Raw genomic sequence first — 26,718 nt, 5'->3', positions numbered from 1 at the left:
GAAGACGAGACAAGAGGGGGAGGGAAAGAGATGGAGAAGGGAGAGATGGAATAAGAGAGAAAAAGAGGGGGGAGAGTGAGAGAGCGCAATATAGAAACAGGCAGAGGTACTGGAGAGGGAGGGAGGGAGAGAGAGAGAGTGCGGGGGAGAGCAGAGAGAGAGAAAGGGAGAGAGAGAGGGGCTGCAGAAGCATACAGATGAGAGTGGGAGTAGTTGAGGAAGAGAAACCTAGCTACCTACCAGACTGCTCTCGGTCGCTCTCTGGTACACACTCTCACACACCGCCACCAGTGAGCGCACACATACACACGTACACACATACACACACACGCTTTGTCGCCGAGGGAACAGGCGAGCGGACGCAACAGCTGAGAAGCAACAAAAGGGGAGCGAGGCGCCTAGCACCGCGACACGCGTTCCTCGGATCTCCAACTAATCCAGTCCTTCAAGGCAGCCGCGCACGGATTTTTACCCCCAAGACAGCGGACCTCTCTTGTGGATATAACCCCCTCCCCCCGGACGACCCGCCCGCCCACCCCCCCCCCCCCTCCCCACCGACCCCTCATCCTTGCTTTTCAGCTTTCCCTGGATCTACCGAGCCACCCACCTCCCCCTCCGCACCTGCCCTCCAGCTTGAACCCCCCCCCTTTTTTCATACCAAGCCTGCTAACTGGCCCCCCCCCTGCCCCTCACCCCTGGCCTATCTGCCCCCCGCTCCCCAGGTGACCATGCTCCACCTCCAGCACCACTAACCCCGACCCCCCCCACCCCCCGTCCCACCCCCATCCCCTACCCCCATCCCCTGCCACTCTTTCTCCAACCCCTCTCCTCCCCTCCACCCCCCTCCATCTCCGTCTGCCCCGTCCACCCTCCATCCATCCCTCCCTCCCCCCTCTCTCCTGAGCCCCCTTCCCCGCCATCCTCCACCGGCCAGCCATCCAACAGCCGCCACCATGGCGAGCTCCTTCGACAGCCACTTCGCCCGGAACATGATGTGGCAGTGCCAGCTGTCCCAGCCAGACTGCCGGTGTTACCGCGTGGACGGCTACTCCCTGCTCAAGCGTCTGCCCCTGCACCCTCTCATAGGTCCCCGCTGTCCCATGCAGTCTGTCGGCCAGTGGCTGGACAGTATCGGCCTGGTCCAGTATGAGAACCACCTGCTCGCCAATGGCTTCGACAACGTGCAGTTCATGGTGAGTTTTGTCTGACGTTTCGGACCCTTTTTTTTGTTGTCCGTCGGGGTTTCTTTGTTTTTTTATTCTTTTGTTCGTTTTTTTCCCCCCTTCTTTTTCTTTTTTTGCATCCCCGGTGCTTTTTGTTTCTTGTTCTCTCTCTCTCGTTCTTACTCTCTTTCTCTCCGTGTCTGTTTGTAGACATGCTGCCTCGTTCTCCGTCTGTCTGTGCATTCCATTCCTGTCATCTCTGTCCCCGTCTCCATCCCCCCCACCATCCTCCATGGCTGTCCTTCACTCTCCCAAGCCAAGGGATCTCTTCATCAGGCAAACATACGCAAAGAGTCGGCCAGGGAGCCGAGGTGCAACATGCTAGGTGTGCACACACACGCTCGCTATCCATGCTTCGCCAGGGGTCTGGAGGTCGGCCAACTATTTAACTGAGTTTGCTTTTATCCACACTTCTCCCTGTGTGTTCTCTCTGCCTTTCATCTTTAGTGGAGGGGAAAGAAGAGAAGCAGAGAGAGAGGGAAAGAGAAAGAGGGAGCGAGAGAGTGAGAGAGAGGCAGTGAGAGAGCGGGTGGGGAAGAGAGGGAGAACGTTTGAAAATCAGGGAGGTCGGCTGACTTTTCACTCTTGTGTGGGCGTGTGTACATGTGTACCTCTTAGTGCGTTCGATTATTGTTTTTAAGGTGTGCGTCCGGAAGTAAAATAAGTACAAAATGTATCACAGTGCTGTTGATGTACATGCAGCATGTTCTCTGTCTGTGTTTTTGAACCAACACACAGTGTACAAACACACCAATCACCGGTTCAGAGATCTCACTAAGGCACCATTGCAAAGAGGGATGGATGGATGGATATTTTTTGATAGATGGATTGATAGAGCGATAGAGGGAGAGAGAGACTGACAGAGGAGTGGAGATGTGGAGTGAGTAGAGAATAATGAAATGTTGACATTTTGAGGAGACAGTGACCTAGAGATGTGTGTGTCTGTGTGTGCTTGAATCTTTGTCATGAATGTACCCCAAGCAAGGATGTGAACCGGCAACCGTAGCTCCAGTCTTCATAGATCATTAGTCTAATAGCATGGCACATCAGAAGTAAATGACTCCTGATACAGCATCCATTGATGCTGCCTTGAAGTACATTTTATGTGTATTCTGTACACTTTAGTGGTGTGTATGTGAGTGTGTGGGGGTGGGGTGTGTGTGTGTGTATGTAACCAAAGGACTATAAAGAACAACCCTCAATTCCATTGAATGACTTTATATTGGATCTTAGTAATTGTTAAAGTAATTAATCACTCTCCTGAGATTAACTGGGTGCAGATAACTGTCATTCTGCACCCAGATCTGGTGTAAATGTTCCACATTAGTGAGTGGCTGCACGTGTCGCTGTGTGTGTGTGTGTGTGTGTGTATGTGTCTGTGTGCGTGTTTGAATTTGTGTGTCTGTGAATGTGTGTGTGTGTCTAATAAAGGGTTTTGTGAACATTAGACAACCCTCAGCCCTCTGCTTGCTGTGACCTGCATCTGTTTCCCTGGTTACCCTGGCAACTGCAGCCCTGGCTCAGTATTCTGCATCCTGGTTGTGTGTGGGTGTGTGTGCGTGTCTGTGTGTGTGTCTGTGTGTGCAAGCTTGTACGGTATGGATCTGTACAAAGTGGAGTGTGTTTGTAGAAGAGGAGGGGGTGGAGGCGGAGGGATGGAAAGAAATGCAGAGACACCAGTACTCTATCTCTCCCTACCTCTCTCTCTCTCTCCCTCAACTTGGAAGATCTATGCTGTGGCAGATTATCATTTTTACACCCCCCCCCCCCCCCCCCCCCCCCCCCCCCCTCGTGACCTGCCTCCCAGCTAACCTGTGATACATCAAATGATGAACCCTCTACTGGCCACTTTCCAACATTGAACTCGCCTTAAGCTTTCTCTCGTTCTCTCTCTCTACCTACCTCTCCCACTCTTCATCTGCCTGTCTCTTCCTGATCAGTTTCGTTTCTCCTTTCTGCTCTCTCTCTGTCATTATTCCTCCCCTCTTTCTCTCTTCCCCCTTTCCTCTCTCTCTCTCTCCCTGTCTTTCTCTTGTCTTGGCCATCAGTGTGGCTACCATAGGTATGTGTCTGGTCTGGTACTGAAGCAAAGTGTGAAGCTGTTTAGGCAACACTATACTTCCCTGGTAGAAAGCATTTGTACCGTGGTAGTCATCGGGTACTTGCACCTGTGTTCCCACACGTTGTTATAGGAACGTGGGGATAACCCCACACACCAATGGGCGGAACTTTGTGTTGTTACCTACAGTATCAACCTACAGGATAGTTTCACTTCCTTGGTTACATTTGGAGTCTAACCACACCCCCTAGGAGTGACATTATGAGGTTCTGCAAGTCATGATGCTCATCATTGCTTAAACGTGTGTGTGTGTCTGTTATTCATGCTTACGTACAACATAGACACTGGCTGCATTCTGACCTGAGCTAATTTTGAGTATGACAAAACAAGTTTCACAGGCCTTTATCTTTCAACACACAAACACACCTTGGCTGGGTTTCCCAGATTCGTTAAGAAGCTCTTAACGCTAAGATCTTCTTAGGAATGTTATAACAGCGCTCTAGAACGCCCTTAGAACGTTTCAAAGCTCTTAGCGTTAAGAGCGTCTTAACGAATCTGGGAAACCCGGCCCTTATTTCTAAGCTGTGTCTCCGTATCCAGCAGCACACAGCGCAGCGTTCTGATAGTTTTCCATGTGTGCTACAGTAAGAGTGCTAAAAGTTGCTGGAAGAAGTACTGAGAGACTTGGAAAATACCTCCCTCCTCTATTTCCTCTTGTTTAACTTTCGTTTTTACAGCTCTGCAATCTCCTCAGAAATGCCTTTTAGATATAATTAATATTGTATATAGAACTACAGGAAACCTAATGCAGCATTCCTTTCAAGTGTCGTGGTTGCTTCATGCTCTCTCTGTTGTGTGAGCCGTTCTCTCATTCTCTTTCCATCTTTTTCTGTCTGTCAGTCACTTTTTGTTGATGTCATTAACACACATTATAACTGGCAATATTTAGTTTCATTTCCAGTTTCATTTATTTTAAGGCACTTTGCAGTTAGGACAAAAACCTTTTTAGATTCTTTATCGCAAAAGCTTTCTGTTACAGCATGTCAGTCGTGGAAATTGATTGGTTCGCAATGATTCAGTGTTCATGTATTGTGTGCATATACATAATGGAAACAAATATAAATGAACTGCCACACTGTAGTCATGGCCAAACTAAATGAACTAAAATAAACAGAATTCATTTTCATAATTTTCATTCATATTAAGGTGATGAAAAAAACTTGTGTCTTTGGCCACATTAGGCCATACATACGGAATACTTCCACACTCTCCTGCAGTGCAAAAATCATGGAAAATGTGGTAAACAGAAAACGTTCTTGTGGTGAGTTAGGGTTGGTGTGAAGTGCTGTTGGTTTGTTGATTAGAAAGTGACACCCACCACCCTAACTCTGCTGATGCAGAGACTTGGTTCTCCAGCGTATGATGGGTTCCATTGATGCTACAGGACAGCACTCCGATTACTTTCTGTTTGCACATCATATTTTCTTCAGAAGTCTACAAGGAGGAGTAGGGGGTCAAATGTGCTTCTCCCACCGCCTGCTACTCAATTCAGGAAGTGAAATAAGTGAAACAACGGTTATGTTCGTGAAAAGTTATTTTTTCTTTTCACATGAGTGCTCTCAAGATTCATTAGATGAATCGTACTGCAGCCAAATTAATTTGACCCCAAACTTGTTCTACTGACCAACCTTTGGCAAAAGCCCCAGAAAATCACATACTACTGACATACATACTGTGTCATCTTCACACTAAGCCCTCATGTGTCCAGCATTTGGCTACAATCACACACACACAACCTATACTGGCTGTGGCTTGCCAGTTGCTGTTGTTGTTCTGGCCATAATAGAATGTCTTTCTCAATGTGGACTCACGGAAGGGGGTGTTTCCTGTCACCTTACCCTGCCAGTAAAGGACAAGGCTGAGGGTGAGTGATGGTAGGACAGGAAGGAGGTTGGCGACTGTCGTCGTGGCAATGGGTGACGATGAGTGCTTCATTAGCATATGAGGGTTTTATGTGACAGAGATTGATATATTATACGTCTGGATCGAAATCCAAAGTCTGTAATCGTGTGTCTGTCATCTTGAAAGTCAAAGTTAACCTAAAAATGAAAACACACACACCATCCTCCAATTACAGTCAGTACCCCCCTCCACACACACACACACCCCTTTATGAAGGTTACCAGTCATCATGCAGACGAAGCCAGAAGATTGGAATGGATGATGGGGGTAGGGGTGTAAGTTGGTGTGTGTGTGTGTGGGGGGGGGGGGGTATGAGGGTAAAAGGTTACTACATTTTTGTAACAACAGATTGTAAAATATTTCTATTGCTTCTATAAAAAATACAATTTGCTTTAAAGAAAAGCCTCCCACCTAGCATTTGCAAAAAGTGTGATTTTTTCCAATATCTTATTTAACTTAATTGTTTATTAAACAAATACTTTATTTTAACATCTATTGAGATGATAAATAGTTAAGTGGCAACTTAAGTCTAGTTGCTTGTGTGACCTTCAAAACAGTTACATCGATTGTAGGTTAGGATGGCATCTCACCGCTGCTGTGGTCGATCTTTAAGGGAAATGGAGTTAATTGGAGTTGTAAAAATGAGGTGAGGAGTACAGAACAGAGTTCTGAAAATGGGGTTTAATTCGTTTTTGTAATAAATGGTCAATATTTTTTTTTTTACCAATACAGAGGAAGGAGAGCACAAGAGACAGGGTTTTTTTTATTTATCGTAACCTAATTTGTTTGTTTGTACACAGTACTAAAAATGGCAGTATATGATACAAATATAAAAATGGTTTTACACAGCAAACTGTTTTTTTTTTGTGTTTTTACCTAATATGGAGGGATGATACGTTTTTCGAACTTAAAAGCGAAATGAATGGGCTCCATGGCAATGCCAAAATATACGACTTTTGAACTATCATATTGTACCTCATCTGATCAACTGTGGTGTATGTGATCTGTCTTCTTCATCATCCCCGTCACATCTCAAACTACAACCTAGAACGAAGCATACTGTAAATCTCTTGAAGTATCAACACAGGTGAATGACACCTGGATGCACACATGAGCAAAATTCAACCTTGACAGAAGGAGAAAACACAAGTAACAGCTTACTTTTGTTATCGACTTCACTCCAATCATAGCTAGCTAAGATCCGTCCTGTACCCCTCTCATGAGTGTGCAAGACAAAGCACGACAGTATTTAATTTCCACTTTTCAGGCCTTTACTGAACTCAATCTCTGCCAACATCCCTTTGATTTCAAGTTCTGTGAAGTTGCATGTGTTGTAACCACCAGAGACATTATACTCATTCATTTACATTTAGTCATTTAGCTAACGCTCTTATCCAGAGCGACTTACAGTAAGTACAGGGACATTCCCCATGAGGCAAGTAGAGTGAAGTGCCTTGCCCAAGGACACAACATAATTTGGCCCGGGCCAGGAATCAAACCAACAACCTTCTGATTACTAGCCCGACTCCCGAACCACTCAGCCATATAACCCCCTGCACTGCAAATGAGGCCTAGACATTACTTGCTTCAAGCTTCACTAAAAGCCAATAAAAAATCAGGGTTGATCACATGGCTCCATCGCAAATGTCCTGCAGTAGAATTAATTCTGCGTATGTGTAGTATATGTTATATGTACATTACAACTGTTGCACGTGAAATTGAGCCTTCATCATGAACCACTATGTTTCCTGTCTCCTTGGGTTTGGTTTGTGTCATCTCTGTGACATTGCGTGTTTACTTCCTGTATCTCAGCGCATCCTTGCAAATGAGACTTTGGTCTCAACGGACTATCCTGCATCAATAAAATATCAAAAGGCAATCCGGTTTTGATTTGAGAAATTCATGAACCCTCGAGCACATATTGCAGATGGGATGAGTGATGTGACACACACATGGTGAGGTGCTGATCAGGTTCTCTCTTGTGGTTTCCTCAGGGCAGTAACGTGGTGGAGGACCAGGATCTGCTGGAAATCGGGATCCTCAACTCGGCCCACAGACAGCGCCTCCTGCAGGCCATACGCCTTCTGCCCAGGGTAAGAGTCATACGATATACACACACATACACAGGCATCAAGTGTGAGGTTTTGGTTTTACGTCAATTTATTTGGACCGAATTGGGACTAGGCTTTGTTTGACTGGGCTGAGATTAAAAAGCAGATTAAAGCTCAAAAAAATACATTTTTAATTACTTTCAGACAAATTATTGTGATAAAACAACTAATGGGTATATGTCTCAGTGGTAGTGCAATTTGATTGATACAAATGTGAGGTCGTAGGTTCAAATCCCCTGTATGTCGCTTTGGATAAAAATGTCTGGCAAATGAACACACTTATTGTTATTTATTTATGGGATTTTTACCGTCATCTATTAAGCTAAGGTGAAGCAAAAGTTGTCAACTGAATCTTACAGTCTTGGCACTTTTGTGAACAAGTGCCTGTATTCTCTTCTCGCTGCATTATCGCAGCTCAGGGGAAGAGGGAGGGAGTTGTGTGGTCATGGTTCAGGGGACTAGTTGGGTTTGGGCTGAGTCAGGCTCGAGTCCCGCCTGGTTGCTTTAAGCCTCTGCTATGCTCAGGCCTGGTCTGGATGTTCTGACAATAATACGGGCCCTCAGATTTGAGGCTTGAACGGCCTCAATTCAGGTCAGATTTAAATGATCAGGTCAGATCAAAGCTCAAGTGCAAGTTACTTTTAATTTATGAGCATTTTCATGAGGTTCTGTATTGTCCAGGTTAGTAGTAGTTATACAACTTTTTTGGTTCTGGTTTTGAAGAAATTGGGTCACCAGCCTTTGTACAAGGCTTGTACAAAGATAGATAGATCAATGGGTCCTAAACCTTACTTTGAACCTGACTTTACGTTGTGACTTTAATGCTTTTGTAGACACTGTTTACATACAATTGCAAAGGAGTAACGACAGGATGTTCACATACACAAAAATACTGGTGCTGTACATACAGACCACTGATGTTTTTCTGTTCTGTCATAGTAATCAGCATCATAGACACAGAATAACATTTTGTAGACAAATCTTGAACGTATTTTAACTTCTTGAAACTTTCATTTGTCAATCTGAACCTCTCTAGACTTGCATTGTTTTCATTAGAGCAAACTTTTCAAGCATATGTTTGCTGTGGTATATATACAGTGCCCTCCAAAAGTATTGGAACAGTGAGGCGAATTCCTTTATTTTTGCTGTAGACTGAAAACATTTGGGCTTGACATCAAATAATGAACGTGAGACCAGAGATCAACGTTTCAGCTTTTATTTCCAGGTATTTACATCAGGATCTGATGCACAACTAAGAAAATATCACATTTTGTTTGAATCCACCCATTTGTCATGTGAGCAAAAGTATTGGAACAGATATACTTAAAACATATTTAAGTGAATAAGACTTAATATTTAGTTGCAAATCCTTTGCTTTCAATAACTGCAGCAAGTCTGTGACCCATTGACGTCACCAAACTTTTGCATTCTTCCTTTTTGATGCTTTCCCAGGCTTTCACTGCAGCCTCTTTCAGTTGTTGTTTGTTTTGTGGGGTTCCTCCCTTCAGTCTCCTCTTAAGCAGGTAAAATGCATGCTCTATAGGGTTTAAGTCTGGAGATTGACTTGGCCAGTCTAATACCTTCCATTTCTTGCCCCTGATGAACTCCTTTGTTGTTTTGGCAGTGTGTTTTGGGTCGTTATCTTGCTGCATGATGAAGGCTCTGCCAATCAGTTTGGTTGCATCTTTCCTTAAATTGGCAGACAAAATGTTTCTGTAGACTTCCGAGTTCATTTTGCTGCTGCCATCATGTGTTACATCCTCAATGAAGATTAATGAGCCCGTCCTAGAAGAAGCCATGCAAGCCCAAGCCATGACATTACCTCCACCGTGTTTCACAGATGAGCTTGTGTGTTTGGGATCATGAGCAGTTCCTTTCTTTCTCCAAACTTTAGCCTTTCCATCACTTTGGTAAAAGTTAATCTTTGTCTCATCAGTCCATAAAACTTTGTCCCAGAATTTTTGAGGTTCATCTCTGTACTTTTTGGCAAATTCCAGCCTGGCCTTCCTATTCTTCTTGCTAATGAGTGGTTTGCATCTTCTGGTGTAGCCCTTGTACTTTTGTTCATGAAGTCTTCTGCGAACAGTAGATAGTGATACCTTCACTCCTGCCATCTGGAGGTTGTTGCTGATCTCACTAACAGTTGTTTTAGGGTCTTTCTTTACAGCTCTCACAATGTTTCTGTCATCAACTGCTGATGTTTTCCTTGGTCTACCTGTTCGACGTCTGTTACTTAGTACACCAGTAGTTTTTTTCTTCTTCAGGACATTCCAAATGGTTGTACTGGCTATGGCCAATGTTTCTGCAATGGCTCTGATTGATTTTCCATCTTCTCTAAGACTCACAATTGCTTGTTTTTCACCCAAAGACAGCGCTCCGGTTTTCATGTTGTTTTCACCTCTGAATACAGTCTGCATAGACAAAACCTATCTTACCCAATCTGAACCTGAGTGTAGACATTCAGTGGTATTTATTGATTGAATAATGTATGTAATAGGACACACCTGGGCAACAAAACACACCTGTCAGTCATATGTTCCAATACTTTTGCTCACGTGACAAATGGGTGGGTTCGAACAAAAAGGTGATATTTTCTAATTTGTGCATCAGATCCTGATGTAAATACCTGGAAATAAAAGCTGAAACGTAGATCTCTGGTTTCACATTCATCGTTTGATGTCAAGCCCAAATGTTTTCAGTCTACAGCAAAAATAAAGGAATTGGCCTCACTGTTCCAATACTTTTGGAGGGCACTGTAGTATCCAAGCTGTTGTTGTTGGCGGCTGACAGCATAATGAGTATAGGACACTGCAAAGATGGCAGGATTTAACTTTATAAGAACCACATTCAGGTAGGATACAAGTTAAGTGAAGCCAAAGCTTTAGACAGTGGGAAAAGAGGATTCTGTCCAGAATCCATGTGTTGTGTCATCTGCTTCTCTGTATTTAATAAGCCTGAATTAAGAAATAAAATGTAAGTGGATGTCTACCATTAAAAAATGTCTTAAGGTTATTATCCTCCTTTACAAATTGGCTCCAAATTTTTTCCCAATTTTTTTTCCCGGTCTTTTAAACACTTTTTTTGTGTTAAGGTTAATAGCTCAAGCAATCAAAGGTGTTAGATGCTGGTAGCGAATTTAGATGTCACTAATGCCATGGTAAATTTTGTTGTGCAGGAAATCTGTACTATGTCTAAAAATCACATGAATAAAGAAAATCTACATGTCCATCATGTACTCGGGACAACCCAGCCATCTGAAGAAGTAGACAGCCCTGGCTCTACAATCAGTACAGATACAGTAGACAGCCCTGGCTCTACAATCAGTACAGATACAGTAGACAGCCCTGGCTCTACAATCAGTACAGATACAGTAGACAGCCCTGGCTCTACAATCAGTACAGATACAGTAGACAGCCCTGGCTCTACAATCAGTACAGATACAGTAGACAGCCCTGGCTCTACAATCAGTACAGATACAGTAGACAGCCCTGGCTCTACAATCAGTACAGATACAGTAGACAGCCCTGGCTCTACAATCAGTACAGATACAGTAGACAGCCCTGGCTCTACAATCAGTACAGATACAGTAGACAGCCCTGGCTCTACAATCAGTACAGATACAGTAGACAGCCCTGGCTCTACAATCAGTACAGATACAGTAGACAGCCCTGGCTCTACAATCAGTACAGATACAGTAGACAGCCCTGGCTCTACAATCAGTACAGATACAGTAGACAGCCCTGGCTCTACAATCAGTACAGATACAGTAGACAGCCCTGGCTCTACAATCAGTACAGATACAGTAGACAGCCCTGGCTCTACAATCAGTACAGATACAGTAGACAGCCCTGGCTCTACAATCAGTACAGATACAGTAGACAGCCCTGGCTCTACAATCAGTACAGATACAGTAGACAGCCCTGGCTCTACAATCAGTACAGATACAGTAGACAGCCCTGGCTCTACAATCAGTACAGATACAGTAGACAGCCCTGGCTCTACAATCAGTACAGATACAGTAGACAGCCCTGGCTCTACAATCAGTACAGATACAGTAGACAGCCCTGGCTCTACAATCAGTACAGATACAGTAGACAGCCCTGGCTCTACAATCAGTACAGATACAGTAGACAGCCCTGGCTCTACAATCAGTACAGATACAGTAGACAGCCCTGGCTCTACAATCAGTACAGATACAGTAGACAGCCCTGGCTCTACAATCAGTACAGATACAGTAGACAGCCCTGGCTCTACAATCAGTACAGATACAGTAGACAGCCCTGGCTCTACAATCAGTACAGATACAGTAGACAGCCCTGGCTCTACAATCAGTACAGATACAGTAGACAGCCCTGGCTCTACAATCAGTACAGATACAGTAGACAGCCCTGGCTCTACAATCAGTACAGATACAGTAGACAGCCCTGGCTCTACAATCAGTACAGATACAGTAGACAGCCCTGGCTCTACAATCAGTACAGATACAGTAGACAGCCCTGGCTCTACAATCAGTACAGATACAGTAGACAGCCCTGGCTCTACAATCAGTACAGATACAGTAGACAGCCCTGGCTCTACAATCAGTACAGATACAGTAGACAGCCCTGGCTCTACAATCAGTACAGATACAGTAGACAGCCCTGGCTCTACAATCAGTACAGATACAGTAGACAGCCCTGGCTCTACAATCAGTACAGATACAGTAGACAGCCCTGGCTCTACAATCAGTACAGATACAGTAGACAGCCCTGGCTCTACAATCAGTACAGATACAGTAGACAGCCCTGGCTCTACAATCAGTACAGATACAGTAGACAGCCCTGGCTCTACAATCAGTACAGATACAGTAGACAGCCCTGGCTCTACAATCAGTACAGATACAGTAGACAGCCCTGGCTCTACAATCAGTACAGATACAGTAGACAGCCCTGGCTCTACAATCAGTACAGATACAGTAGACAGCCCTGGCTCTACAATCAGTACAGATACAGTAGACAGCCCTGGCTCTACAATCAGTACAGATACAGTAGACAGCCCTGGCTCTACAATCAGTACAGATACAGTAGACAGCCCTGGCTCTACAATCAGTACAGATACAGTAGACAGCCCTGGCTCTACAATCAGTACAGATACAGTAGACAGCCCTGGCTCTACAATCAGTACAGATACAGTAGACAGCCCTGGCTCTACAATCAGTACAGATACAGTAGACAGCCCTGGCTCTACAATCAGTACAGATACAGTAGACAGCCCTGGCTCTACAATCAGTACAGATACAGTAGACAGCCCTGGCTCTACAATCAGTACAGATACAGTAGACAGCCCTGGCTCTACAATCAGTACAGATACAGTAGACAGCCCTGGCTCTACAATCAGTACAGATACACCTTGTTGAAGTTCAATGGCAAATCTTTAAAAGGGCGATTGATTACAAAACCGATTTTACCTTGTCACAGTTGAAAAATGACAGTTTGGTGTGTAAAATAGACATACAGTGAACCTCAAAGTCCATTGAAACCTCTTTCCTATAAAAATGTCACTTCTCATTACTATTTTGAAACTGCAACTTGCAAATGCTAGCTTTTGAAACAATGCAGCTAGTGACGACACAAGTTGCAGCGCACAACACGATGCAATACAAACAGACAATAGAACACAATAAGGCCATGCACAGGACCTCCAAAGACACTGATCGGTCCGAGAACGTGTTGAGCCAAACGCTACGGAGGCTGCTGGACTGTCCTGCCAGGACATGGCGGAGGAGGTGATTGACAGTAACCATGATGGCCAAGAGCCTGCCCCACATCCTTATCTCCACCAGTCACCGCCCTCCTGACCAGCTTGTCCAGCCTGTATCTCATCCTCCGTGTTGCCAGCCTAGCCCTCCGCTTAGCTCCGGCTCTGCACCCGCGGAACGGCTTTCGAAGCTCCGTTGGGATAGGGCGCTTTATTGGCAGTGTAGCAGCCCCTCGTAGTGCCACAAGGGCCAAAAGGGCACGCCCAGTGTATACAACTCAACTTTAAATTAGTATGTTCTAATAATACTATTAAGGCTTAAGGCAAGTATTATGGGCTACTGTTAAATAATTTGGCTTTTACACTTTCTCCCAGACAAACCTCAGAGACATGGTGGAAGGTGACTGGTGTGGTTTGTTTGCCTAAACTGAGAAGCATGACCCTATCAACTCCAAACAATAGATGAATAGAAATGATACTTTAATCAGCTGCAAATGTTGGGTTAATGACAGCTAATCGGCTTGGGGAGAGATTTTTTGTGATCGCAAATGTTTAACCTCTCCTGCCCCATTCAGATATAATATATATATGTATGATATATATAATATATCATACAGTATATGCTATAAAGAAGAGAGCACTCTTACGTGAGCAGTTGAACATCTGCAGGTAGCAAACTTCTGAACCACAGAAAACATAATCACTGCAGCAATGGGAATATGTGAGCAAAAGATCTATTGGTGTAAGGCCATACAACCCCTTAGTCTTGACAAAACATGTATTATATTGTATGCATAATAATATGGCTTGTGACTATAAATCATGTTTTGTTTGAAAATGGATTGGAAATCTTTTTGGTTATTAATATTTAGTCAACAAGAAACCCCAAGAATTGGACAATGTGGAAAAAATAAGCAAAGGGTCAGCTATGATTAAATGTGAAGCTTGAATGGCTTTTTAAGGTTTGTGCTCAGGTTTGGGACATTGGTCACACAAATAAACAAGCCATGTCCCTTCTTTAATTAATTTCTGTTTTTAACCACTACACCAGCAGACACTTATGTTTTACTAGGAAATCAATTGTACAGCAGCCAAATACTGTATACTGAAAATTACAGTACATAGTGTATAATTAATATAATACATTCTATAATTCTAATTTATTATTACAACTCACGTTTGTCATCAACTGGTGCAGAGTAGACCTACCTCCATGTACATTATCTCAGAACTGTAATTGTTTGTTTTGCAAATACTTTGGACATTTGCTTATCAAGTTAGCTTGTAATAATGTCAATAGCATCAAATTGTTTCAGAAGTAATAAGTGCTTCAGATAATGTCACTTAGCTTGAGTTAAATTGTGACAACTTACCCCATAGCAAGGCAAATAATTGGGCAAATTGTCACAATTTAACAAATTGTCTTTAATCAGTAATCACTGTGTTATTATTCATAAAACACTTTTTAAGCAGGGCATTATTCTAGCTGTGAATATCTTATAAACCGATCTTAGTAAATACTAACTTACTACACATAACTGAAAACTGTGACACATCACACGTCTTTCTTACATGCAAGGATGGACAGGTGTCTTTTATGTATTGAAAACATTTTACTTTGGAAAAGTTTACTTTTGCGACTGTGCATGCAAGGGATGGAATGTATTCCATCCAGATGTGAGGCAGGGTTGCAGCATGATTGGCCAAAGAGTAGTTGTGTGGGGTTGTCCTGTGCTTCCTGTGACCAATAAAGGTGGGGGCATAGCTAAATGACTTCTGCACATTTAATACATATATTTTTTTTTCAATATGTGTGTGTGTGCCTGTGCCAGAGCATTTGTAAAGTGTGGTTGACATTAGGAACATTCAGAAGGGATGAATTAGATGAAATACATAGTAATATTGCACATTACTGTGACACATACTAAAGCAGATTATGAATACACATACAATTACATGTAAATGTAAACAATCAACATAAGTAGCCAAGAAATCTGTACTTGTTCATGGTGTTATAGACATAAACACTTAAAGGTGAGGAAGGGGGTGGCAGAGGAGGAACAACAGTAGGAAAGGAAGAGGTATAAAGATAAGACGTGTGTACCCATAGAGACTGAAACCGACTGTGAAAGAGACTGCATTGCCATAGCAGGGGTGAAAGGGGGGAGGAGGAGGGAGAGAAAGAGAGCTAAGCTTACAAAGATAAGCAGGCATCATACAGCAAGAGAGAGATATGGAAAAAGGGAGAGAGAGGAACTCTGGGTAGCGGATCTCCCTTGACTTTCTTCTTCAGTCAGCACTTTACTCTCACCCCCCCCCCCCCCCCCCCCCCCCGAAGTTTTCAAAAGTAAAAACTCCTTCTGCCACCCTCCTCCCCCTCTTTCAGCATGTACCCTTCCTTTGCTTTGTAGTTCACTTCTGGAGAACAATAACCCCACTATTTCTGCCTCTAAAGTTTTTGTGACTAAATTGCTTAAGAGAACATAGTGTGTGTCATTACAGACCAACAAACAGTTCGAATGCAATCATTAGTCGTGTTTATTACAGTCCTGTGACAGCCACGGATTTCTGTATTAGAAAGTGTGAGAGCATATGATTTAATGATTGCTATCAGGATGTGAAGTTTATTTCAGGAAATATGACAAAACAAATTCAAAAACATGACCTGCCCTGCCTTTAAGTCTATTCTGTTGAATCATTGAGACGAAAGGAGATGCCATGGCAGAGCATTGATGCCTGTATTTAGTTGAATGTTTAACGCACATTCATGTAGCCATAATATGGAGACGAAGGAGACACACAAAAAGTCATCAATGTATCTCTCTTCCTCTCCCTTTCTTTCTCCTCCCTTTCTCTCTTTCTCTCCCTTTCTCTCTCCTCCCTTTCTCTCTTTCTCTCCCTTCCTCTCTTCCTCTCCCTTTCTTTCTCCTCCCTTTCTCTCTTCCTCTCCCTTTCTCTCTCCTCCCTTTCTCTCTTCCTCTCCCTTCCTCTCTTCCTCTCCCTTTCTCTCTCCTCCCTTTCTCTCTTCCTCTCCCTTTCTCTCTCCTCCCTTTCTCTTTTCCTCTCCCTTCCTCTCTTCCTCTCCCTTTCTTTCTCCTCCCTTTCTCTCTTCCTCTCCCTTCCTCTCGTCCTTTCCCTTTCTTTCTCCTCCCTTTCTCTCTTCCTCTCCCTTTCTCTCTCCTCCCTTTCTCTCTTCATCTCCCTGTCTCTCTTCCTCTCCCTTTTTTTCTCTGTCCTTTCTCTCTCTGTAGGTGCGTCCCGTGGGCTATGACGGGAACAACCCCACGTCGGTAGCGGAGTGGCTGGAGTCCCTGGAACTGGGAGACTACACCAAGTCCTTCCTCATCAATGGCTACACCTCCATGGAGCTGGTCAAGAAGATCTGGGAGATTGAACTCATCAACGTGGGTTTGCTGTTTTTTTATTGTTTTCTTTTTCAAGCGTTAATTTATTGGAATGTTGTCAAATGTATGAGCCTCTGGCCGTGAATTCTGGGACAGAACGGAAAAAGGAGGGATTTTCTGTGTGCTCATTTTCTGCCGTGTCACTTCCTATTTCCTCTATTTCTTTGGCCATTTGATTGGTAAACTGATCTTCAATGGCCATGGGTAGCCAAGTGCACGTGGGAACATGAAGAAGGCTGTACCTTCTGTGCAAAGTGTCAGCCATCCTGCCAGGTTAAGACTAGTTGGTGTACTGTATATTGGTTTGAGGGTCAAAGTTTAAGTTAACCCCCTCGGTTGTGTAGTGCAAAACAAATGTCCGGTTTATTGACTTCCGTGTTCCTGTGTCCCATTACTGTGGTAGTTTGACGGGTCAATAGCAGTGTAGGCTTAGATAGGACTTCATGCAGTTTATTGTAGACTACTTAGATGGTTTTTACATCGGTTGTCTTTCCTTCTGTACTTATAATGCCAGACAATCAGCAAAAATGATTGATCGATCGTTCGTTTAAAAGTGTGTAATTTACCAAGCAGATGAGCCTCGCAACGAGGCTTTGCCAGCTGCAGTCAAAAGTGGACGAGAAGGACTGTAGAAGAAGGAAGAGAAAGAGGAGAATATGGATCTCCTTTCTTTGTCACTCACTCTCTCTCTCTCTCTCTCTCTCTCTCTCTCTCTCTCTCTCTCTCTCTCTCTCTCTCTCTCTCTCTCTCTCTCTCTCTCTCTCTCTCTCTCTCTCTCTCTCTCTCTCTCTCTCTCTCTCTCTCTCTCTCTCTCTCTCTCTCTCTCTCTCTCTCTCTCTCTCTCTCTCTCTCTCTCTCTGGTGTGTGCACGTTGTGCAGGCTGAAGTGATGAACGAGGAGCTGGAGGAGGTGGTATTGGGAGTTACATAAGCATGTGGGATGTGATGTCTCACCCAGCTGAGATGCCACCCACGCCGTGCGTGTGTGTACTCACCGATGCGTAATACCGCGTCTGCATCTCCGTAGTCTTCAGAGGCCCTCTCGTCTCTCGGCATTCAAAGTGGACAGAGGGAAGGAGGAGGGCATTCGGATGCAGTCAGTTTGTGTGTGTTTCAGTCAGGAAACTCTAGCAGTGTTTAACCCGGTCTTACTGACCGACAGCTGTCTGCCCCCAGAACCCCAAACAAGACTGCCTCCACATCCGTGGCAGGTGGCTTCCATCGTTCCCCCCCAGATAGGTCAGGATAGACCGAACCACGGGCGGAGGCTAGAGAGGCGGTGCACGGAACAATGAAAATGGGGAGCGTCTGTAACGCACGCACTCAGCGGACGTGTCACAGCATGAGAGTTCTTGGTCTTAACCAGACTGCCCCTGTTAACGTTGATGAGGGTGACTGGATGTGTGTGATATGACAGTTCAATTCCAAAGGGACGCAGCGCCCCTCGCAGCCCTGCTCCTGAACCAGCCGTGCGTGTGTGTGTGTTTGCGTGCTTGTGTTGGGGGCTACAGTGGTGAGGCATGAGATGGAGGTAGAGGAGTGTAATGAGGAAGAGCACCGCTTGAGGGCAATAATGAGAGGTTGTCATGTGACAGGATGTTACAGTATGTGAATCTAATGTGTGTGTGTGTGTGTGTGTGTGCACCTGTTTCTTTATGCTCGTGTGTCAGGGTGTATGCGTGCGTGTTTCAGTGCCTTACAATTCCATACAGTACACTGTGTGTGTGCGTGTGTGATGCCAGAGTAGGAGTTCACTGCTGCTACCTTTAACGACCAAGCGGAGAAGATGGAGAAAGACAGAAAGAGAAAGAGCTTTTAGAACCTGAAAAAAGAGACACACCTCAAGGAGCAGAGGGATACAACAAGGGAAAGAGAGAGAACTGTGACAAATGAATTGGGGAGTGGAGAGAAAGAGAGGTGGGAGGGAAGGGACAATAATGGATTTTCCCTTTGCCATCCTTGGTAATCACTTGATAATCACTATTTGCAACAGATGCTTTGGGTCTGGAGAAGCAATAGAGAAGAGTTGGGTATTGTGGTAACGTTTAGAAAGGAGTGTGTGTGTGTCTGCATATATGCACAGGCCTGCCAGGATTATAACTTTACTGTGCTTGCAAAACCTCTTAACTGGACAAAAAATACACACACACACACACACAATAGGAGCTCACACACTATTCCACTCTATGCCTAAGTTCTTCCCTTCATTTTGGCTCCATTCTTCAAGTGCATGTGGTAGCAAAATAGTTTGGGAGATTTTGCTTACTTCCATCGTACTATATACTAAATAAACGGCACCCTTTTCCAATAGTTTCAAAACCTTTAACCCATTTCTGACTGTGAATTTAAGAGAAAGAAAGCTTAACAGGGATACCTCTAGTGGTCAGCAACACAGCTGCAGTTACATTGAGTGTCCACCAGATAGAGTGGTTGCCTCTAGGTTCATCCCTCCGCATTGGTCGCCAGGCAAACCAAAGTGGAAAAGCTGCATTAAGCCTAGAACGGCGGAACTGGAGGAGGAAATTGCTCTCATTTTCAAGTGACGGCTCTTAGCAGCCCAGAATGGGGTAATTAGAAAATTCACTTTGATTCAAAGAGACTTCTTTTTTCTCTCACAGTTGCAGAGGAGAAAGTTTGTCTTTTTTCATTTTCCCTAAGGACCATCTCTTAATGCATCTAAAAGTGGGTCTTCACTTACAGCAGGAATAACTTTAGATGTGTCTATCAAGTTGTGAGCAAAGAGAGATTTTGCAACAGGTTTGAGACTGTAATTTTACAGTATGTGTATCTAGTAGCTTAACATATATAATACAGGTATGGATGTCATTCTTCTTCTGTAATCTACTAGCATGCATCTCTAGACATATCTGTGGGGACTTTATGTCATTTGATGCAGTTTATTTACCCCGTGTGAATGGCTTTATTTGGTTGTGCACTTTGACGTGTTGCTTTGAAGCCCTCATTCTCGAAACATGTGAAGACGTGTTTGTGTGAATGAAGCTGTGTGCTCGGATGTGTGTTTGTGTGTTTGCGTGTCATAAACCTACGAGGTCTGACTTGTCTTTTGCATTCCTGCCACAGAATACCTTGACTAAGAGAATAAGCAATGCCACGCAAAAACACTCATTCTCTCTGTCTGTCACACACAGAGAAACACACTGTGCTTTTATCAGTTCTCTGAGCCCAGTTGGACCCTTCCAAGGATACAATCATAGGACAGTCATAGTGGGCGGTCAAGAAGTCGTAGAGCGAGTAAAAATAGTCCCAGCGCTTCTCTTCCTACTGGCACACTGTTGCCATGACGGCTACTGGTTACCATAGAGACCACTGTAGTGTTTGTTCATGAAACAACTTGAAATCAGATGAGTGTATAAAAGTTTGTCTGTGTGTGTGTGTGCGCGCGTGCATGTGTGTGTTTTCCCATGTATCGTGACACCTCTGTCACCTCTCCAAATGCACAGATTGTCACATCTCACATTCCCAGATGGTTACTGCGTACATGAGCCACAGCAGGCTTAGCGGCTACACACACACACACACACCTCAGGAAGAGATGATTCGTGTAGGATGTGTAGTATAAAAATGTGTTTGTGCACATCTACACTTTAGTGCTTGTGTTCTAATATTATCGTACTGTGTTCATTTTGATCGTGGGCGCATTTGCTTTGGGACTGCGTGTTCCATAATAATATATTGTAATGGCAGATACAGTTTCAATTCATCCCTTTGTATGTGTGTGTGGATATTGTGTGGCAGACCCTAGCACGTTCCGACTGCTCTATCCCACAGTATCACATGAGTAGAGCCTCGTAAAGAGATATTTAGGTAGAGTGACTTCAGGCAATGGAGATTGGGTTTCAGTTAGATACAGACACACACACACACACACACACTGTCTCGCTCACTGTATCTCTCCATCACACATGCTATCTATTTCGAACCCACCCAAACACACTGTCGCAATCTTTCTTTTCAACACACACTCTACACACACCAAATTTCCACCATCCCACCTGTTCTCAAGTTTCTTAAGCGTCATATTTGTAAGTACAGTGTCTACTACATGTCGAAATGGTATCCGAATCAGTTGGCATAGTTTGGGCTCTGACAGTTTCCTGCCCTTGGCCTGTCTCTGGTTCACAGGACCTGTATTGTGCAAGGTCATAGGATGGGGAAATTCAGATGAGTCAGCAGGGAAAATTCAGATAGATTCTGAACAACTTGGGGCATAAGGAATGTTGAAATGGAGAGAGAGAGGGACAGGTAAAGAGAAAGAGAGAGGGGAAGAGAGGAGAGGAAAGAAGAGAGATTTTTGTGTGAGCTGTTTCTGTTATCAGGTCTTAGTCTAGCCCTAACTGTAGAACCGGAAGAGATATTTTTTGGTTCAATCTGGAGAAACAAAAAATCCCTCTAGAAAACTCTTGGTGTCCCGGTTCGGTCGTGTCACATTTCTGTTGGCGATATTTGAACACAAAAATATTTGGAACCATAATGTACATTTTGGAGACACAGCTGATCCCTTCTTGCCTCTAGCATTTTGCCTTGTCGTGTCCAGAATGAGATCACAGAGAGAGATTACTCTGAAGTCTGGGAGACAGAGGTGGATGTCAGCTGAATGGCTTTGGAGACGCACACACATAATCTCTCTCTCTCTGTCTCTTCAATACATACTTAATATCCCTCTCTCTCTCTTCCCCTCTCTTTCTTTCTCACTCCCTCTCTCTCTCTCTCCTCCTCTCTCTCTCTCTCTCTCTCTCTCCCCCTCTTTCTTTCTATCTATCTCCCCCTCTCCCCATCTCTGTCTTTCTCTTTCTCTCTCAAACACAATCAGACACACGCTCACCTGAGGTGCCAGCCCAGCCTGCGTGAGCTCGTCTCTAGACGGGCCGAGTGTCTCCATAGTAACGAGGTGGGGGATAGAGAGAGATTAAGCAAGAGCCAGTAAAGGGGGGGGGGGGGGGGGAGAGGGAGAGAAGGAGACACTGTTCTTGGTAGAGAGAGCACTAGGAAAGAGAGAGATTGGGAGAGAGACCAGTACTACTAAGAGAGATGGGGGGGGGGGGGTTGTGTTCAGAGCGTTCAGGCAGCGACATGTACGAGATCCAGTCTCTCTGCCGCAGCTGAGGGGAGAGGAGGAGTGGCAGAACGTCGGAAACCTCCGCAGAGAGAGAGAGAGAGGGAGAGAGAGAGAGAGCGTGTGGAGAGCTCATGTAGAGGAGTAAGAAGATCGGAGGAGGAGTGTAGCAGGGAAACAGGGATACCGGGAAAGAAAAAAAAAAAACTCCACTCCTCTTTACTATTCTGCCAATCCGGTTTTGGATTTGGAACTGCACAGAGGAACAATTACTACAAAAAAAGAGAGGAGAGAGAGAGAGAGAAGGGGGGAGAAAGAGAAGAAGACTGCACTCCTTCAGTGAGAGATAGAAGAGAGAGACTTCAGCGCTCTTCTCCGTGGCGTGGACTAGCGACGGAGCACACGGAGTACCACCCCCCCTCTCTCCCCTCCACCTCCCTTTCACAGAAGACAGGTAAGAATTCTGCGTTGAAGATAGAGGGAGAGAGGAAGCGAGGGAGGGAGAGAGAGAACGATCTGGGGATGGAGGGACAGCGTAAAAGCAGGAGTGAGGGAGAGCGAGGGATATGCATGTCGGTTGTTGGGAGAGACGCGGGGGTCCATTGATTCCATTGTTCTTTGCTTGCCACTCTCCTCCTCCTCTGCTCTCTTTCTGCGTCTTTCTCCCTCTCTCTGTCTCTCTCTCTCTCCGTGTGGTTCTGGTCTGTGCCCTGAGGTGATGAGGACATACGAAACGCCTCACTGGTGTTCCATCATCACTGCTGACTAGACTCATTTACACCTGATTACATTTGTTTGTGAGAGTGTGTGTGTGTGTGTACACATGTTCTGTTTGTGCACATGTATGTTTCCAGGAGTATTTAATCTGTATTTACGGGGGGAGGGGGGGTTGATGGGGTTGGTGGGGGGTTGCTATGCGATTGTCAGTCTACGCGTGTGATTCTACAGTGTGTGTGTGTTTACATTTCGACTTACAGTACGCTGCCACAAAATGCACGTGTGCACCTCATGCAGACACACACCAACACTCTCTCACTTGAGCTGACACACACACACACACAGGGATTTAGATTAAGAAGGACTGCCTGACTTTATACAATGATGTCACATCACAATAGAAGACCGTGTTCTATTTGGTTGCATAAGAGATTAGTCTCCTGACTGCTGGGTACTAGACACACTCATACCTTCACTCCCTCAAGGGCAGGCGGACTAACTCTTCTACTTTTAAAGCCGCACCTTGCACGCCCAAGAATGTTGGCTTTAGGTGTGTGTGTGTTCATCTATGTGTGTGCTCAGTGGTTAATACTCCCATTCCTGGATCTTCTTTCATGAGGACACGGACAGATTTAGCATGCTCGCTAACTAGATAGACTATGCAACCCAACCAGCTAGAGTCAGTTCAGAGTTATATGATTTGTCTTGGATGATAACTTTACTTTGACTAACTTTTAAAACATTTGTACTGGACCCCACCATAGTTGAGTTAGAGAGAGAACTGGAGTGCAAGAGATAGATGAGATAGGGGGTGGGAGGAACAGGTGAGAGAAAACAGATATGGGGAGAGACTGGAAGTGACGTGTGTGTGTGTATGTGGGTGTGTCTGTTGGCGTGTGTGTGTGTGTGTGGGTGGGTGGACATGCATGGTGTTGTGTGTGTCTGTGTCAGTAGGCATGTGTGGACGTATGTTTACATGTGCATGGTGCGTGTGTGAGTGAGTGAGTGTGTGTGTGTGTGTGCGCATGTCGGAGATTTCGCATTATTCGTTTTTCCACAACAGCCGTTCAGGTCCAGACAGGAGGCAGGTCAGCCTGGAGGAAAATCCTCCACCTGCTTCTAGACACCGCAACACCGCACCCTTCCCAACCCACACACACACCCATCCCAACGCACACATGCGTCACAATGCAGACACAAGCATCACAACACAGAGACTCAACACACGCACCCATCCAACGCGCCCGCCATCTGTTTACCTCGTCGACCAAACACCAGTCAAATCCTCGCCCGCCACCTGCATGGCGACACGTACAGCATTTCGTTTCCCCGGCGGCCATGAGTCATTTCATGCCTCCGTCAAACTCGATTGGGTCCCTCCCTTCCATGTTTCTGGGTAAAAAATGACCAATTCTGGACCAGCTGAGCTTGACCTCCAAACCTTGACCACGAAAGTGGAGTGATAAAAAGGACCCTGAGGTGAACGTTACTCAATCTTAGCCAAACCCAACACTTCCACATTCCTCTGCCTGGAGCTGATATTGGAATTGTCCTGTGGAACTTGAGGCTTGTCTGGTCAAAGAAGGGATACTCCGTGTCTGCTGATGTCGACGACAAAACCACCAACCGTGGTGGGGATTCACGTCATTCTCATGCCGAGAAGTTGACGCGTGTGGAAGCTCTCCCATTCAAAAGCCTGTATCTGGCGCCCGCTGTCTAATAAGCAGCAGACGGGCACAGCGAGCAGTCTCACATCCAGCCGTGTAAGATCAGTTAAAAAGTCTGTTTCTGACAACAATGACAACACTGTGCTGTGTGTGTGTGTGGAGTCATGCTGTACTTTTACCGTACTGTACTGTGGTGCTGGAATCCCCCACTCACCGCAGGCTGTGGTTTTTCTGCCTCTTTGACACGCTTTAAAGGATCGACTTAGACATTCATAACCCCAAAATAAGCGAGATACTCCACTTTTAGAGCTTCTACAGTAATCGGATACATCCTATCTATAGAGGCGTTCGTTGTTTTTCTTGGTATGCAAGTGTGCTTGGTTGGGATGTCTGTAGGTTAGATGAGAGGAATTGTGTTACATTTTTCTCTCTCATCTACATTGGCTCATTCTCCCTCGCTATCTCTGGCCGTCTTGCACTTGCGCCCACACACGCACATACGCATGCATGCACACACATACAGACACACACACCATAAAGCTACCAGTCACACATTGGCTATTATTGGAGCCGTTTCCATCTCCATGTAGGAGGTTTTCATGCAAGCTCCTCTCTTATTGGCTTCTCACAGTGAATGAAACGAGTTCCACCATTGGTCCCCTGGACTACATCCTTTCTTTTGCACTGACGGCCTCTTTCCATATCAGCCCTAGAAGCTACTCCACTCCGTACGCTGGTTGCTAGGCAACCAGTGGTCTTTGGTTTCTTTCCAGTTGTCCCCCCAGCATTGTTGAGGGGAGGTGCTTGCTGTCTGTGTGTGTGTGTGTGTGTGTGTTAGGAAGGGCAGGATCAGAAGAAGAAGCTGTTGCTCGGTGAACCTCCATCCACTGAGTGATGGAGAAAAGCACGCGTGTGTGTGTCTGTGTGTGTGTGTGTGTTCGATCCAAGGTCAGCAGAACAAATCAGAAAAACACAAAAATCCATACCATCTTATGAAAACCAACCAAGGTTAGACCAGGGTTGTGCATGCTACAACATGGGGTTACCTGATCAAAAATCCCTGCCACAATCAATACTTTTTGAACGTTGCAAAAGTGACCCACAAGACTCACACAACACAGGTGAACTCTAATCACGAAACACACACACACACTCACGCATACACTCACTGGTACTTGGAGTCAATGTGGCGGTCCCCAAGAGGATGTAAGGAATGAAGCTCAATCAGACTCCATGAGGAGTTGATCCAGAAGGGATAGCCAGGTCATGCGAATCTCTTGGGGTCGCGACCCCACAGAAATATTGACAGGGGGAGGAGAAAGAAACCCACACACACAATAACACAGATGTACGCATACACGCACAACACACGTAAAAGCACACACACACGAACCAATACAGACGTGGTTGTAATGGCTGAGCGCGCTTGCGATCGATGGAGCGGAATAAGAGGAGGGCTTTTAGACCCTTGAGCTTCCTCTGTTCGACCGGGAGCAAACCCACTTGGTCGTTAAGCCAAATCAGAGACTTTGCGTTCAGGGACCTCTCTCTATCCATCCATCCATCTATCCATCTGTCTATCTACATGTATTTCTCCCTCAATCTATCTACAGCTCCCTCTCTATCTATCAATCCACTCTTTTTTCCCTGTTTTCTCTCATTCTGGTGGATTGTCAACTTTGTTGTTAAACAGAAGGTGGGGGAGAGTGTGGAGATAGAGTAAAAAAAACAAGAGACATCTACTGAGTGGTCATTTAAGGTAGATGATAAAAGATAAGTGGAGGAAAAAGAGAATAAAGAGACTGATGGAGAGCTGAGGCCGCGGATGGAGAGAACAAAGGATGAAGCCTGTTGTGGAGATAAAGGCAAGGCTGTTGTTCTCTCTCTCCTCAGTCATTAAAACTGAGATGGTAGTCTGAACACAGACAGTGATTTAGCTGAATCCCCAACCCCCACACACACCCCATCACCACCCCAGTGCTTCAGGGAACTGGCCGGTCCAAAAAAACAAACATTTCTTTGTTTCGGGGTCCTAAATTAAAGGAAGGTCCTCGTTCGGGGTCGAGTGACCAGTGTCGGGCCGCGGTTAGGCGGAAGGGTAGTCTGCTAAGCTGTAGACAGCACTTTGTTTAAAGCCGCTGTCTTAATCCACGTACCGTGGATAGGTCTTGACTGTCGAGCCAGCATCCAATAGCACAGTGAATGCATTCAACATTTACATATTGATTTTGCAGACGCTTTTATCCCAAGCAACAAACAACTGTGCGTAATAGATGCAGATAATCAACAACGATAAGTCCACAGTTTTGTAGTTACTGCAGTGAAACATGCTGTGAATATACTCTTTTGTTGGATACATGGATAGTTACTTTGTAAGATAATTAAGATATTTGGACACACTAATGCCCAAATTTAAACTGTGCCACTTCTCCCTCATTTATTGCATCTCGGAGTGACTGAGACTCTGAGCTACAAGAGAGGTGCGTGTGTGAGTGAGTGACTGTGTGTGTGTCCGTTTCTGTCAGGTCAGATAGCTCTGGGTGGTGGCCCAGATGGCTTATACGTGTAACCGTATGTTTCCGAGATTCCAGGATAACCCAGTAATCAGGGGAAGCCTTCTCTGGGACTAACTGTTAGTTAAACAGGATTACTCCATTGATCCGCCAACACACACGCACACACACAGACACACACACACACCCTCCCAGTGAACAGACAAACACTTACAGTAAACAGACACACACACAGTCAATAGACAAACACAAA

At 45.0% G+C, this 26,718-nt stretch overlaps 1 protein-coding gene across 1 annotated transcript in view; it reads left to right on the top strand.

Moving 5' to 3' along the window:
• The window catches only part of anks1b (ankyrin repeat and sterile alpha motif domain containing 1B), a 204,525-nt gene that overhangs the window by 156,032 nt on the left and 21,775 nt on the right, over positions 1-26,718 (top strand). The window contains 3 exon segments of the mRNA XM_047017696.1: positions 1,087-1,193; positions 7,239-7,337; positions 16,343-16,495. Of these exon segments, the coding sequence (XP_046873652.1) occupies positions 1,087-1,193; positions 7,239-7,337; positions 16,343-16,495 (359 nt within the window).

Source organism: Hypomesus transpacificus, unplaced genomic scaffold, assembly GCF_021917145.1.
Source record: "Hypomesus transpacificus isolate Combined female unplaced genomic scaffold, fHypTra1 scaffold_62, whole genome shotgun sequence".
Lineage (NCBI taxonomy): Eukaryota > Metazoa > Chordata > Actinopteri > Osmeriformes > Osmeridae > Hypomesus > Hypomesus transpacificus.
Note: the sequence above shows the minus strand (reverse complement) of the source record. Positions and strands in the feature narration are given on the sequence as shown.